Source organism: Micropterus salmoides, unplaced genomic scaffold, assembly GCF_014851395.1.
Source record: "Micropterus salmoides isolate LMB-PRFRI ecotype aquatic unplaced genomic scaffold, ASM1485139v1 Ms_hic_scaffold_20, whole genome shotgun sequence".
Taxonomy (NCBI): Eukaryota; Metazoa; Chordata; class Actinopteri; order Centrarchiformes; family Centrarchidae; genus Micropterus; species Micropterus salmoides.
The window spans coordinates 23,114,418-23,130,987 of NW_024041151.1; the positions used below are offsets into that span (position 1 = coordinate 23,114,418).

General features: G+C 38.9%; 1 protein-coding gene across 1 annotated transcript in view; it reads right to left on the minus strand.

The window, feature by feature from the left end:
- Nucleotides 1–1,054: 1,054 nt before the first annotated feature.
- lpar1 (lysophosphatidic acid receptor 1) overlaps nucleotides 1,055–16,570 on the minus strand; it is a 46,231-nt gene continuing 30,715 nt past the window's right edge. Inside the window, exon 3 of the mRNA XM_038733709.1 lies at nucleotides 1,055–5,911. Within this exon, the coding sequence (XP_038589637.1) occupies nucleotides 5,592–5,911 (320 nt within the window). The 3' untranslated portion in view covers nucleotides 1,055–5,591. The remainder of the gene's footprint in view (nucleotides 5,912–16,570) is intronic.

Here is a 16,570-nt window from a genome sequence, read left to right on the forward strand (position 1 = left end):
AGGGATTAAGTGTCGTGCTCAGCTGCAACTTGCTCCACAATGTTCACCAGCTAGCCACTAACTTTGACTGTCAGCTATTTGTTGCTAGGTCAGTAGTGTTCGACGAGATTATCAGAGCTTTGTTACTGCAAAAAGATGCCTGCTGCAGCTTGAGAAGATGCTAAAAGATGCTAAAATGCTCTGTTGAGCTGAGGGGAACCACAGAGTCAGTTGATACTTGTCTATGGGTTTGTTACAACTAACTAGCGACACTTTTTACATTACACACAGTCTTTCACCCACTGTTTATATACTTTTTTTGCAACTCTAAATTGTTTGGTCTGCAGGTATAAAATAAATGTTGAGTTTCTCACTTGATCATAACTGAAAATATATTCATCTTCCTATGCCCAAATTACTAACAGTAACTCAGTGCCCATTGTAATTCTAGAAACTCCAATCACAATGAGAAAACCCATACCTTTTTGCACTCCACAATATTGCCAGGTGATTTCCATGTAATTATGCAACCCTATTAACACTATTTTGGAGATACAATGTGACCTTAGCCTCCAAGCCACTTGGGGCAAAAATTGATAAAAATTCTATATAATACCAACATGTTCTGGCTGCATCAAGCGAGCCAAGTCCAGACACACCACCTCAACAGAGAATTTATAAGTGTTAGGGAACTAATTTATTGAGCAACACCTAAAGCTGCACAGCCATGCAAAGTACACTGTGAAAAAATAAGTGCGTCAACATTTAAACACATGGCAGCACATGCAAACAGTCAAGGCTGTCTAAAATGTGTGAACAGCCTCAAGGTCTATAGATTATTTGGTCTAGCAGTCTGGGTCTGTGAACCTGTGTGTTTCCTTGTTCGCCTGTTACTGACTTTTTTGGATGTCATAGAAACGAAAACAATGGTGTAGAACAGATAGGAGCCACAATAGCAAGGCTAAACATGTAAGATAAAGCAAGGCCTTTTAAAAACACCATTATCATCAGGTCTTTTAGAAACTCTTTCTTTTTCTTTCTTTATTTCAGATTAAAGAACACGCCGTGACAATAATTCAGACTTTTCTCATGTTTTTATTGTTGCTGGGATATTAACACTATGACTTTTGGTGGACATTCATTGATATTGGCCGGTACAGTATAGATAGTATGGAAATAACATTTATGCTTGTGTCACAATTACTTTCTACAAACTCCTGGTACATGGTTTGAGGCAATATTTCACTTTGGAAGAACAAAATGTTTCACACTTACAGTTTGTCAGTCATTGACCTTATAATGTACATATTATCATGCCATTCATAGTCTTTTGGATGAACAGGTTAAAATAATAACATCTCTTAAGTGCAACACACACCGGCTGCGTCATGTGATGTCATTTGAAGCCCATAGCCAACATTGGACGCGCCATTCAAACAAAATAAGAAGTAGTCAGGGAACAACAGAAAAGATGTGAGAATCTGGGCAGCTAATCTGATAAAACTGTTGCCTTTCGGGAAAGTTCCTTAAGTTAACACTGAGGGAAAGGACACTGGCGTATGGTGACATGCATGACAGTGGAATGACGTGTGTCGTGACTGCTGGAGTGTGGACTTACAATTGAACTTGTTTTGACCCCCAGAACGTTGATCAAATATTTTAATTTAGAACAAGACCTGATATTTTTATCAAATAATATTATGTAATCTATATTTATGAGTATGTACTCATTGTATTTTTGAGGCTGTGTTGTGTATTTTCATTATTCAAAAATCATGTTCTCTGGTGAAAACTTTCTTCAACACTGACATTCATCTTTGTTCTACTTTAAGGCATTTGCAAAATGAAGGTGTTAGGAACACACAAACTTAAAGAGGATGTTAACACCACCTGGAAATCTTATTTTTGGTGACCTCCGTTGGTCTAACTTCTCACCTTGCTGCAGTGATGTAAAAGTGTACTCCAGGACACTGTGACATCACTGCTGGGTGTGGTCAGAGGTGAAACAGATTTGAAATTTGAAGAGAGGGTGGTTAAACACTCCTTTTCAGACTGGTGTTAAGTTATTCTTTAAGAATGAGGACTGGGAGGCACTGCACACATAAATATCAAGTTCTGGGTCACAAACAAGTTAGTAACTGTAATCGTGTCTAAAGGAAATTCATTGATTAGAGTCATAATACAAAGGGCTAATAAAACCATAAAACCCTTAAGGAAAATCCTACAGTACACTTGGACAGAGTATAGCACAGTTAAATTTAAAAACACAGAAACACTTTCCCTTTGGTGATTAACTTTGAATGATATATTTTATATATATTTATATACATACTGTACACATATACTTACAATGTTGTACAAAGACTGACACACTGGTAAACAAAGACATACAAAAACAGAAAACTTAGTTGGTCTGCTATACAACCTGAATCAAAACCTTGTTAGAAAAATGGTTACAGTGAATGTGAAAGGTGGAGGGTTGGGTCCAGAGACATAGATAGACAAAGTCTGAACAACGAAATGATGAGACAGAAGTGAAACTTCAAATTCAAAGGCAAAACTAATTAATTAAGTTAAATTGGAAAAAAAAATCTATGATCTGTTGCTTAGAGTTTACTCAAAGTGTTTATGTGCAACATGTAGAGGCACAACCAGGAGATTAAAAGGCTTTCTTGCCTCATAAACAGGGCAACATTTTGGGAAACTTCGACAGGCAAAAATACCAGCTGACTTCATTTTAGCACTGCAGCTTAAATCCCTGACAAACATCTTGCTTCCTGGAAAACATTTGACTGTGTTTTTGGCCATGATTCCCACTTTTCTGTCAGCTGTTAGGAGCTTTGTCTATGTGTTTTGGCCAGAAAGTGTTTTGATTCAAGTCAGGACAAAACGTCCAGCTGGCAATTTTTAACATCGCACGTCATAGCATCACCATACTGACTTGGCTAAGAATCTCAAGTTAATAGTAGATGTCAGGGAGTGCACTTGTGGAAATAATATAACACCATTCAACACTGCACTGGCTCAACTCTGCCTCACCTTTCACAAATTCAATTCATTAAGAAAAACATCCTAAAGGCTACTAGACCTTTGAGTTTTATAATAAGAGTAAACTGTTTTCCGCCAATGTTTTCTGTACACCTTTAAGTAAGAATTGGGTGTCAAAATTGCTTAACATTGTGATATGGTAAACAGTCCATGATGCTGTTTTGGTAAACATCAACATTATCATAACCTCACTATATGCCTGTCATTAGTCCAAACTTCAATATGTGCCAACTTAATTCACTGGGAAGGTATACACACATGATGTGACAGTGTTCCTTTTGGGGATTGGATATCCAACTGAATCGAGAGTTAAGGCCATACAATACAGTTCATCTTTGCTTCTCAATGATGATTCTCAGTTTGAATTAAATGAAAACAGCACAAGAGGGATGCCACCATGGGGAGGGTGACGGGGGGAGAAGGGAAGGGATACCCTATATGTGTATGCAAAACATTGCAATTATTTGTATCAAAAACAATATTATAACCACAAGCCTCTTGTATGGTGACATAAACAAAACATAATACATTTTGGATGGGGATCTATACTTAATATCCACAATAACACACTCACAGCAAAACATGTGTCCATGTCATTCAGTTTCTGGTTAATAGGAAAGATATTTTTGGTAGCCTCAGCTTTACTTTGTGTTTAGTGCTAATTAGCAAATGTTAGCTTGCTAATAAGCTCAACCAAGATGGGGAACATGGCAAATACTATCTGCTTTACATCAGCATGTTCAGCCTTTTTATTATAAGCATGTTAGCATGCTGATGTTAACGTGTCAGCTCAGCAATGCCCCACAGAGCCCTCCTAGTGTGGCTGTAGACTCTTAGACTTATCAGTAGTATGCTCAGTTAAAAAATGGTCCCATATGCTAGCTAGACATTCTAGCTATTTCTTCATCTCAGCCCTCTGTGTTCAAATTCATCTGGTGACATAGTTGTTCCCACATCAATGTCTTCAAATCCGGACAGCTGGTGGTAAATAGAGTGGGTCAGTGTTTACAGTCCAAACTGTTTATATCAGATACTGTATCATTCGTAGCAAAATTTAGTTTGTAAACTACAAATTCAGGCAGACAGAATGGCCCAGCTTGTCACCTCTCATCTAGTTTTCAGTCATTTTTAGTTTCAGAGATCCTACTCGTGCCACCAGAGGGCAATTTAACATAAACACTGGTTATACTTACACACTTCGACCTCTTTTCTTGTCAGCCTCATGGACTCAGAGACACTTGATAAAACCCGAGAGAGGCAGGCAGCTCAGCACATTTCTTATCCTGATCTGAAGTCTGTTAATGCTCACCAGATATGACCTTCACCTTGTCTCCACATAACACTGTGTCACAGAGTCTGCGCTAAAACCGCAAACATCCTCCTCCCCTTTTTGGTAAGATCCCTGGAACAACTTCTAATTCCTTAGAGGGAATAAACAACTCAGGATCCTGGACCCTTTATGTATTAAAGTTGGATGAAAGGAAGAAACTGTTGGGATGCATTGACAAAAGCTTTTTAGTGGGAGAAGTGGATTAGTAGAATACCAAGTTTTTAGGGTGTTTACAAGGTTGCAAATTAGTCATGGCTAGAAACCTGTATGCACGGAATCTACTTTGTATTCTTTATAAAGCAGTGTTCCATGCATTTGTCCCTGTCAAATAAACATTAAATAAAAAAAGGTTGTAAAGTAATTTAAAGATGAATTTGAACAGTATTACTGTATTTTTTTGATAAATCAAACATGTCAGTATTAATACATATATGTATTTTTAAGCATTATCCATCATCCCATAAATGTGGAGAACAAAGGAAACAAATTGAAACACTATTCAGAGCCTTGAGTCCCCGCAAGGTAATTTTTAAGTTAGGTTAAGTTTGAGGTTGTTGGAGAGTTACATGTTATAAGCACAACACGGTGTATGTGCGATCTGAAGTCTTTCCTAAACTACAATAAAGGAAGAATAGTGCTCCAAGACCTAAAATGTCACAACTAATACAAGGAGTCAGATAGTGTCATGTTGCATCTGTACGTAACATGTACTGTATGGATGATGTTATGATACCTTTCTTAAGAATGGGAATCAAGGGGTCAAAGTCTGAAACCAACGACTGCGAGACACAATGTTAGAGAAGACTGGAGAAAGAGGATGGGTTATACTGGCATTACCTTCATTTCACAGATTTAAATAGTTCATATCAGCGTTGTACATAACACATTCAAAACAAATAGAAAATAATAAACAACTAAATAAAAATACCAACAGCCTATCAAGAGTCCTCAAAGATCAGACTCCTCCCCTCTTCTTTCCCCACACCGCGATAAAGTCTTGTCATCTTTCCTCATAGTCGCCATCATCTTCTTCATTGTGATTTCATCCAGCTCATCATCAACTCTACCTTATCTTCATTCTCAAATTTATCACGTTGCTGTCTTTAGTTCATATCATGTTCGCGGTCCCTCTCGAACTACCCTTGCTGCCATTTACCTTCTTTCAGTCAGTATCTCCAAAAGAGATCAACTCCTTCAAGCAGTTGGATTAATCTCCGCAATCTCCAGCCCTCCTTTATACTACAGAGTGTTCGTTATGGTGGTGGTGGTGGTGCATACCGCCGCTCAGCACCGTGTGGTTGATGGATGACGCCGACCGGTCAGATCCCTCTGCCGCGGTCCCGTTGACGTTTTCCTGCCGCTGACAGCACAGGATCTGCCTGAAGGTGGCGCTCATCTCCTTGTCACGGTAGGAGTAAATGATGGGGTTCATGGCCGAGTTGAACTCGGCAAGAAGCAGGAAGAACTTTTCATAGTCAAGGACGTTGCAGCTGGCACAGAAGACGTCAAGAAGGAGGATGACCAGGCCGGGGGTCCAGCAGACGATGAATGCACCTGAGGAGAAAACAAGGCAGAGAGAAAAAAAAAGTTGAAAATAAAAGATGTTTTTCAGGAAGACAGCTCTATAGAATGCTTTTACAATATGTGTACAGAAAAGTTTTGTGGTGTCCAACTCTTAATGGGAGAAGAGGCTTCAGAGTGTGCAAAATCATTGCTTGTGTTATTTATAGGTTATGCTAGTTGTTGATCCTTGACCTTTAACATCCATCCTTGATGTTTTTTTTCTGCTTATATATTCCATTAATGCTGTACTCCACGGGCAAGTGTGCACGCACACACACGTGCACACACCTCTACAACATCTAACTAGGACCACAATGCAAAGAAGTCTTTTTTTTTATGCTTTAATTGTGCATGAACATATTGAAACCATGTAAGCGTCCTTTTAAAATGAATTCTTAAATAAACAAAACAAAACAAAGACCCCCATGAAGTCACAGAGGTTAGTGACATGATTTGACTGCAGTAAAAGTTCAGTTGAGTAACTTGTTTCACTTTACCAATTTTGGCCTATGTATGTGACTCTTGAATTTCACTTTATGTAACAGTAGTTAACATACTGTATTTCACCGAATCAGTATATATATCAGTTTCTTATTTATATGTTCAGGGTTTTGGCATTGCAGCACTAAGGCATGGATCTCCTGGATTAAAGAGGTGGTATTATGCTCATTTTCAGGTTCAAAATCTTAATTAGGGGTTGTACCAGAACAGGTTTACATGGTTTAATTTTCAAAAATCACCATATTTTTCTCATACTGCACATTGCTGCAGCTTAACTTTTCACCCTATGTGTTGTACGCTCTGCTCTTGAGCTACAGAGTGATGCATCTTACTTGTACAAAATCTTTGTTGGGAGTTGCACATGCGCAGTTCCCAGGTAAGGACTACTAGCAAATCAGAAGCAGAGAAGGGCGGGTCGTAAGAAACAAGGTAGTGTGATCCAAATCAAAGCTGCTTCACACTGCGACCGTAACCTAGCAGATTAGTTACTCACAAGTCCACAACATCATTGTTCCACATCTTACCATTGGGACTAAACGCTGATCTGTAGCCGGTGTTCTGACGATCTATGCTGCCTAGCTGAAAAATGCTACCATAGTGCAAATCGACTCTACTCGGCCCTGCTCTGTTTTCCATTGCAGATAGTACCCAGAGATAGTACGTAGCTTGTCGTCATAGCAACGCCACACACAACTGCCCGCGATGTAATGTTCAATGCGACACACACACCAGCGATCCACACACAGCTTTCTCTTTTTTAAGTTAAAACGTTTCCATTCCTCAGAATGTAAAGACAGATAAGCGGTATGAAAACCTTCCAGCTGTGTTTTCCTCTGCCGCTGTTGCTGCAGCGGTCTGTGTGACGGCGGGAGCAGAGGGCTCTGTGAGCGGGCGGCTGGCCGGCCTCACACACTCCTCCCGCGGGTTGGCACAGGCTTCCCCCGCAGCCACTTGCGGAGCTCCTCAACTCCGAAAATATTCAAGCACATTTTTGTTCCGCCATCACTTCTCGTAAAACTGTCAATATTTGAAATCTACACAGCTGATTTCTCACCTCAGAACTTCTCAGAAGTGGATTTAGTGATGAAATTCCATACGAAAACTGTAAAATATAAAACTTTCTGTTGGTTTGAGGTTGTGCCTGACCCCGCTAGCCGCTTGGCAAGCTTTATGACGCGTTTTCATTGTGACGTCACAAGTAAAGGAAGTGAAGGGCTGGACTACAAACAAGCTGTTTTCAAGCGGTTCAGAGCAGAGCTTTCTGTGGGAGATGGGAACTCCCTTTGGGCTGGAGAGGGAAAAAGCCAAAAAGCATAATACCACCTCTTTAAAGTGTAAATGACTCATGAATTACATTGGAAAAATTATGACATTTGGATTCACTCCAACTTGAGGAAGAATGATTCACTTATATTTACTGATAACTTGATAAAAATGGTTAACAGTGTCACCTTAAAATTTAAACCACATTATGTTGTACATGGGAAGCACCCTGCCACTTAAGCCTTCGATCTTAAGTGAATATTATGTAAATGTGACATCCTGGGTTTGAATAAGGCCGACAGCTCCTTGTCTTCCATCTCTACTGAAAAAGCAAAAATAATAATAATTTAAAAAAAACGATGTTGGCCCTGAAAATGTATCCTACAACACAACCACTGATCAGGTGATGTATAGTATCTCAAAAAAGTGAGTACACCCCTGACATTTTGTAAATATTTGATTATATCTTTTCATGTGACAACACTGAAGAAATGACACATCACAATAACACATCACACAGCCATTAACGTCTAAACTGCTGGCAACAACAGTGAGTACTCCCCACACTGTGTGGGAGCCAGACTTGGTTGTTTCTCTTGAAACACACAAAACTCACTCTATAACCACATCAACATCACTTAATAACCACACCGTCATCAGTCTACACAACAAAAACGCCCAAGTCACTATAACCACATCTAAAACGTTTTACAGTATTGACACATTTTGAGTACAAAGTACTTTTGTTACAAAGTCTTTTCAAATAGTTGAGTGTTATTGTGGGTGCATTAGGTTAACAGTTACGGAAGCCCAAAATCATAAAATACCACTAAAAATCTGTCTTTTAAAGTCATGATTAGACACAGTGATACAAATAATTCTAATTGATAATTAAATAAATGACACAATTCCATTATCTTTATCAGTGTAAATCAAAAATCTATTTATCTCCCATTTACTTTCACCACATGGTATGATCTTAATTACACCTGCCTTTTTTTTTCTTGGGGAAAGTGGGAATTATTTCATTTTTTATCATCTGATGTTAGGGAAAAAAACAAATACATTTAATTTTTTTTTCTTTTCACAATTTTACATGACTTGCTCTGCTATTTAAACTCTTTATTGCTCTTTTCACTAATGATATATTACAATATAGTACTGTATTACTTAACTATTCACAGTTGAGATCACAATGACAATTTGTCACTTTTAGGTCAAGCTTTCAAAATAAAAGCCCACTGTCACAGAATAAATCAGAAATGAGAAACAGAAAAAAATCTATTTCAAAAGAAAACAGAATAACATAAAATGCAATGGAAAATGACTTGCTAGTCACATTATGCTTTTCTATCAAAGCCAATAAGTTTAAGTCAAACAAATCACACTATGTGTTTTCCAGTCACCAGTGCTTTCCAAAACTGTTAAACATGGTCATTTCAAAAAAAGATTAATATGATGGTTAAAGTCAGATAAAGTTTAGGGAACTAAAACTTCATGGTCAAAGTTAAAAGAGGCTGTAGGTGACGGGATGGGATTCTTGATATCTCTAAAAATCTGAACAGCTGGCCAGTCACAGTCAACATCTTCCACTATCCCTCCCTAAATGGGAAACATCTACAGAAACATAAATCACTGACCTTCATGCAGGTGAGTACAATGCATCCTCAATGCTCTGATTAGATGAGGTGTGTTAATGGAGGGGGGTCAGTGGCTCATTACTGTCAGTTCATTCAACAGATGCAATTTCTCACAACTATAAGACAACTGTAGGACATTACACTCCTCAGACAGTATACAAAAAAAAAGTTTTGATGAGAAATTAGGCAAGCAGACAGAGAGAGAGTGGTGACAGGCAGGACTGTTATCTGTTAGTGTTCTGCAGGCGGCAGCTGCAGCAAAGGCTTGACCTCACTTCCCAGCTATGCAGGCCGACTCTCCAGAGTTAGATAAATTTCTCAAACAGCTTCGCAGCCCGGCAAAGAAACTATCTCAACTATTTGTCTCCAAGTGGAACATCTTACTCTGAACAGGACAAGACTAAGCACAAAAAAACAGGACAGAAGCACTCAGAACTTCAGTCAAGAAAAACAAGAAAAATACTTCAGGTCAACATTGTGATTATATTCCATGACCATATTTCCTGCCTTTGGCAACACTCTCTGATTTTGTGTTGGTGCTGATGGAAACATAATAGTCACGAAATCGACCATAACTACAGCCTACAGTGTTGTTTAAATAAAGTAAAAACTATATACTACTGCTAAAAACTAAAGAAACAAATACATAAATAGATTCTACATTCCACTAGTTTCTTATTTTCTTTCATATAACCTGCTGCTTCTTTAAGATTGTAAAGTGTAAAATATGTATATTTGCAGGATGTTTGTCTGGATTTTCCCTCAGAATGAGGAAGAAAACAGCCTTTGTGTGAAGGTATGACCTGAGAGGTTTGACCCTTGGATTCTTTCATTTCCATAGCCAGAGGTAAATAATTGCTTTCGATACACCTTCATCTCAAATTTGCCTCTTTAAATTGCCCTCACAAAAATTTGTTGGAAGAAACACATTTGTTTTGTTTTTTGTTTTTTTGCCAAACCTTGTCACTACTTCAAAATGCCACATGGAGGGAAAAGAGACCAGAGAACTGGAAAGTCTGTAAAGGAAAATAAATAAATAAGGCTCCGACAAAGGAATAGAAAAATCTGAAAATGCCTGAAAAAACTACTTTGACACTTTCCAGATCCAGAATTAGGAATTACACAGAAGCATGAGACATGTATCAGTGTTGTGTCCTACTTGTAGCAACAGTTTCCTACTGTATGTGACACGTGACATTTGAACGATCACCTTTAGCAGTGACTTGTCCTTGTCGAAAGCCAAGTTGCTCCACAATACTAGATAACCTTTCAGCAATTCAAAACACCCAGAATCCATCCATCCATACATCCATCTTCATCCACTTATCCGGGGCAGCAGCTCCGACAATAGAGGCTTTGAACATTGCTCACTCATGTTCAATGTCCCCAACCTCCACAAGGATGCCAGAAGAACTCCGCCGGAGGTTTGAGTTGAAGATCTCACGGACAGGGGCCTCCTCCAGATGTTCCCAGTTCACCCGCACTACCTGTTTGGGCTTACCGGGTCTGTCCAGAGTCTTCCCCCACCCCCGGACCCAACTCACCACCAGATGGTGATCAGTTGACAGCTCCACCCCTCTCTTCACCCGAGTGTCCATCAAATCAGATGAAACGATTACAAAATCGATCGTCAATCTTCGGCCTAGGGTGCTCTGGTACCACTCTGGTACACTTATGAGCATCCTTATGTTCGAACATGGTGTTCATTATTGACAATCCATGACTAGCACAGAAGTCTAACAACAAACACCCACTCGGGTTCAGATCAGGGATCCTCCCAATCACGCCTTTCCAGGTATCTCCATCATTGCCCACATGCGCGTTGAAGTCTCCCAGCAGATCTATGGAGTCCCCTACTGGAGCCCCATACAGAACTCTGTTCAGGGTCTCCAAGAAGGCCGAGTACTCTAAACTGCTGTTTGGTGCATATGCACAAAATCCAATGAATAACAAATCTTTAAGGAGACACAGAATTGAGCAACTAAACTCCAGGACATTTCTTGTAGGTTCTATAAAGTTCGGAACCAGTGTGCATGGAAGCTCACTTCTGCCAGGGAAACAAAATAAATGAAATGATGAAAATAATAAATAAACATAAATATGAGATACTAAGTCAAGATTACGAAATGGTACGTCAACATTCTGACTTAGTATCTCATCATTTCTCCATGAAGAGTAAATTTCTTGACTTTTTATGTTGAAATTCTAACTCCATAACAATTAAATATGACATAATATCTCATATCATGACTTAGCATGCATTTTTTTTTAACTTATATCAGTATTTGGACATTCTATCTCATATTTTAGATATAAAAAGTAATAATTTTGGCACTGTAAGTCTTAATTTTCACTTAGAAAGTCAAACATTTGTCTGTTTTTTGACTTCCAGTGAGTATTTTTTATTATATTTCCTAACTTTCATCCTTTTCCCCCTTTTCCTGGCGGAAATGGGCTTCCAGAAGAGAGAAAACAGAGGGCTATGGGAACAAAAATAGGGAAATAATGGGGACCAGACAACGGCAATGAACTCCACTCTACCACAAACAGACGCAAAACTCAGGGTAGAAACAGATAAACACTCACATGTGCAGACACGAACACACGCAAACACTCACTTACATAATTATACACGGCACAGACAGATGGATGAACACTCAAACACAATGTGAAAACATTTGGACGGCGTTGAGAAAGCACTCAGAAAAAACATCCTTTCCATCCTAGCATGCTTAGACTTAAAAATCAGAATTACAATCACTTTCAGCATTTAAGGTCTTTGCTTCGTACAAAACCTTGGGGGATTGTGAGCAATGATTTTGAGGTGTTCTTCTGTCGCTGCACACAACCTCAACTAACTCACCTAACACGGTGTTTGTTAGGAGAGGCTTAACTCTAATCGCTTTTATGTCATGTGTCTTCCAAAGGAAATGCATTTGTCATCATTAAGATATTTATGACGTTGTTTTTCAGTGTTCCTGACACACTGTCTGCAGCTGCTAATTCTATTGCCCCCAGTCACATGTAGTGTGCTACAGATTTAAATAAATATGAGGTTAAATGGCTTAAGTGATCATGCTGGTGGTTTTGCACACTTAGTTCTTCAACTAGAAATGACATGTTTTTTTGATTGCCTGCATTTTTATGTGGCCATCAGTCATTTGGCTATGCTTTGAAAAACAACTTGCAGAGATTTAAAACATGCTCAAGAAAGGTAATGAAAATTAGTCATTTATCCAAGTCAAAGTTATATATCTGGTAATAATACAAATGATGTACAGTACATTATCTTTTACATTATAATCAGGGTTTGCCCTTGTCCTGTGAGGTTGGGGGTTTGGGTATCAGTGTGTGTGAGTGGCTTCCATGGACAATGCTGTTGACAGACTGACACTACTTCCTCAGTAGGAAGCAGTTCCAACTGTAGACATTTTTCTCTGAGGTGTGGATTGTCCAGAGTAACAAAGACTCTAGAGAGACTTTCTAGAGAGAGATGTTGCTTTTACCTCCGTGAACCACTGTGCCAAAAGACAGTAAAACAACATCCCTCAGAAAAACGTTGTAAGGGACATGGATGAACAACATATTTTGTTGTCTAATTTGGAGGACTTGTTGGGAAGACTAAATGTTGGACTTCGACCAATCATAGCTTGCTGTCTTTAAAAATCTGGGTGGCATAAATTATCAAGATGTGGTACTAGTCATGCTATTCATTTTGTCAGGAGTTTTTTAGGCTTCCACCATGACGCACAAGAAAAACAAGCAATTGTTGCACCCAACGCAAATTTTCAGTCCCACCGCCCCATAGCTGATACTGTGTAGTCTGAAGCAAGCGGGAAACGTCCGGTCTGAGACGTGAGTCCAACGCGGAAGTCCCTCAAACCTGCATTCTATCTAACGGCCAGCAGAGGGCGACTCTTCTCGTTGAAAAAAAAAGTCCAGTTCCATTAGATATAATGGTAAAATGACCCTACTTCTCACCTGAATAATTACCTCAGTAAACACTTTCCTAATGCGTTTATGGTCTCAATTGCTAGTTTCATGTCTTCTTCAATACAACATGATGTTAATTTAGTAAATTATGGTCCCATTTAGAGGAAAATAGACCATAAAGCAGACTATGCTTCAGGGCGAGATTATCTATGATTGACAAGTCGTTATCATGGCAACCTATCAGTCAGACTAGAGTGACAGTGTGCAAATTTGACCAATGCTGCTGTAAAAGCTTATTAGGAGTTGGCTGTTCACTTTCTCTGGTGAGTAAATTTTGGTTTAAGACTTGTTCACTCGACAAAATGGTCAACCCTGTTAAAATGACAGTTAATGTGAATTACAGATGCACCTAGCTAAGCAAGCTAACTAGCTCCAAACACGGCCTTCTGCCACCATCTCGTCCAAATATGGTCACGTCCGGTGCCGCTGGTTGCAAAAACTCAACATGGCGGCGCCCAAACTCGAGGCTTCAAAACGGCAGTCCACAAACCAACGGGTGTCGTCACGATGACTACGTCCACTTCTAATATACAGTCTATGGTCTGAAGTCACAAAAGTATGGTGGTTAAAGACACCATAATTGACTTGTAGATAAGACCTGTGGTCTGCCACTACGAATGTCTAGATCAATCGCTTGACAAGCACAACCATCCAAACCATCCTCGTCCCTTTTAGGTTTTGCATGGCTATGATATATGATATGATTTGACTCGGATAGAAAATATTTTCTTAGACCACAAGAGGGCGCTTGCCAGGAAAATAGTTGCAGTTTGTCTTAAGTGTTTGAACAAACGACCAATGCATAATTTTTCCTAATAACTTTTAGAATTATATAGAAAAAATGTCAGCAGGATTAGGGTAGGGGTAGGGTTAGTCAGTAAGTCAATATTTTGCTGTATCAAGTAAAACACATCATCACAAAAACTCCCGTAAGGCCCTTTAAGTCTCTAATCCTTGTTGATGTCAATGCTGTGTCTCACACTTATGAGTTTCTCTACATTTTGCTGATATTTTCCACATGTAGCAACATACTTAACTCATTATAGGGCTTCAAATTCTGCTATCTGGGATTTTCATGCCTTACTATTATTTCTCACATGTCTTAATGCCGCCTTAAGTTTCCACTGATGTGCGATTCTCTCAGGCCCTTGAAAATGAATAAACACTAAATTAAATTACTGCTCTCATTCTTCTGTATGCCTCATTCCCTTTCTTCCCATTAATCTCTCTATCTGTATACCTCTCTCTGTCTCTTTTTCTCTTGCTGGTTTCCTGTCCCCAACCCCACCCCCCTTCCTTTCACTTTCTTTCATCCTTCCCTGAGCCCAGTGAAATAAGTCAGCGGACAGAAACCATTATATGTAATTCTGAAATGGCCCGGTGACTTCCCGTTTGTCCGCAAAGGGACTTCTTTTTCCTCTCCCATCTTTCCCACATTAGTACACACACACACACACACACACACACACACACACACACACACACACACACACACACACACACATGTTTACTTATGACACTTTTGGGGACATTATATAGACTTACCCTAACCCCTAACCCTACCCAATACTTGCCTAACTCTAACCCTAACCAGCCGTCCCAAGTCAACTGGTCTTTAGTCAGAAATGTGTCCCCGAAGGTAAGTCAGACATGCACACACACACACACACACTCAAGATTAGACAAAAGTTCACATTCAGTAGCTGAGTGTTTACAGTTATTGATAAAGAGGCTTGCGGTGTACACACTGATGGAGTCTGGTGATGGTGTCAGAGTGATCTAATGGCTAGAGAAACATGCTCTTGACTGGAAATACACTGAGGTCTTTAATATGGCAGTAATGAAGGTTTTATGTTCTGCTAGCACAAACAGGCTGTCACATATCTACAGTGACTCACTCACTTCAAGTGCAAGATTTCTGGTTTTTAAACCTTACTTTTCTCTTTTTTTCTTACTGTTTGGTAATAAAAATATAATATATCTTCAGTAAAAACAATGCACACTGGCGCTGTAATGTTCTGTTATGGTTTAAATCCAATCCAGATTCTTAGCTACAGCCATGCTACTCAACACCAAATTCTGAATCCCATTTTCTAAAATTGCATCTGAAATCAAAGCAGCACTTTGGTCCTTGGTGAACTTTTAAAATAATACCAGTCCAGTCCTATCTTGCAACTGTGTTGTTGACAACATAGTGTACCATGTGTATGGTTACATTCTTTTCTTCTGCCAGCTGCTTGGTGCCACCAGATTCTGTTATTGTAATTCCAGCTATGAAAACAGATGTTTTCTAATTAGAATCATCTGTTACTCTGTCCTAGAATTCACTGGAAACAATCACCCAGTCATGTTCACCCATGAAAACACACATTTAGAGCCTGACCAATACCGGGCTTTTGAGGCCTTTTTAGTCCTTTTTAAATGGATTGTAGCCAAGATATTTTGAGAGCAGGGTATTTTACATTTATCCAAAACATTTGTCCAAATAGCACTAGCTGCAAAGAAGGTATAACAGTAATCGACTTTCGTTTTTTTAAGACTAATGTTTTTGCTAGTTCAATAGTCCCTACGTTACTTTTTATTGGCCCAAAGCAATCGGGCCACCGTTATTGTTGAGCCCTGCCATGTTTAAATGTTTTTATGATATGCTTTGCAGTATGTCACCACTATGTCTTTTGTCAGTCTTTTTCATTTCTCGTTATGTTTTGCCTATGTTGTTTGTTGATATGTTGTTTGTTACTTATTGATATGTGTTTGACCTGTCTTACTACTATTCTGTATATTTTATTACTTGTGGACTGTAATAAGTAATTTTATGTAATTTTAAATCTTTATTTTAGGTTGCCCTCATAATAACTGTCCAGGGACAACAGATGAAAATTAGCCTGTTGAGCTAACTCTGGCTCATTTACAGTTATTTTACTGAGCACTGTCCCTGTCAAATAAACAAATAAATGAAAATGAAAATGAAAATGTCAGTCTCTGGCCCATTAGCGACAAAAAATGTGTTTCGTTGGTATTCTTGATGATATTTAAGAGTTTGTCATTTGGAAAAGCATTTGAAAATGTTGATGACTTTTTCTGCACTTTTTACATTAATTTAGTGTCCGATGAAAAGATTTCTCAATGTGATGCTGCTGAAGCACAGTGTTTCTGGGGCCCACTGATTACTGTACAAAAACACAACGTTTTTCCCTGATTTTGGTGAAACTGGATCACATTTGAAGGAGAAAGATTAGAAATATGGAGAAAA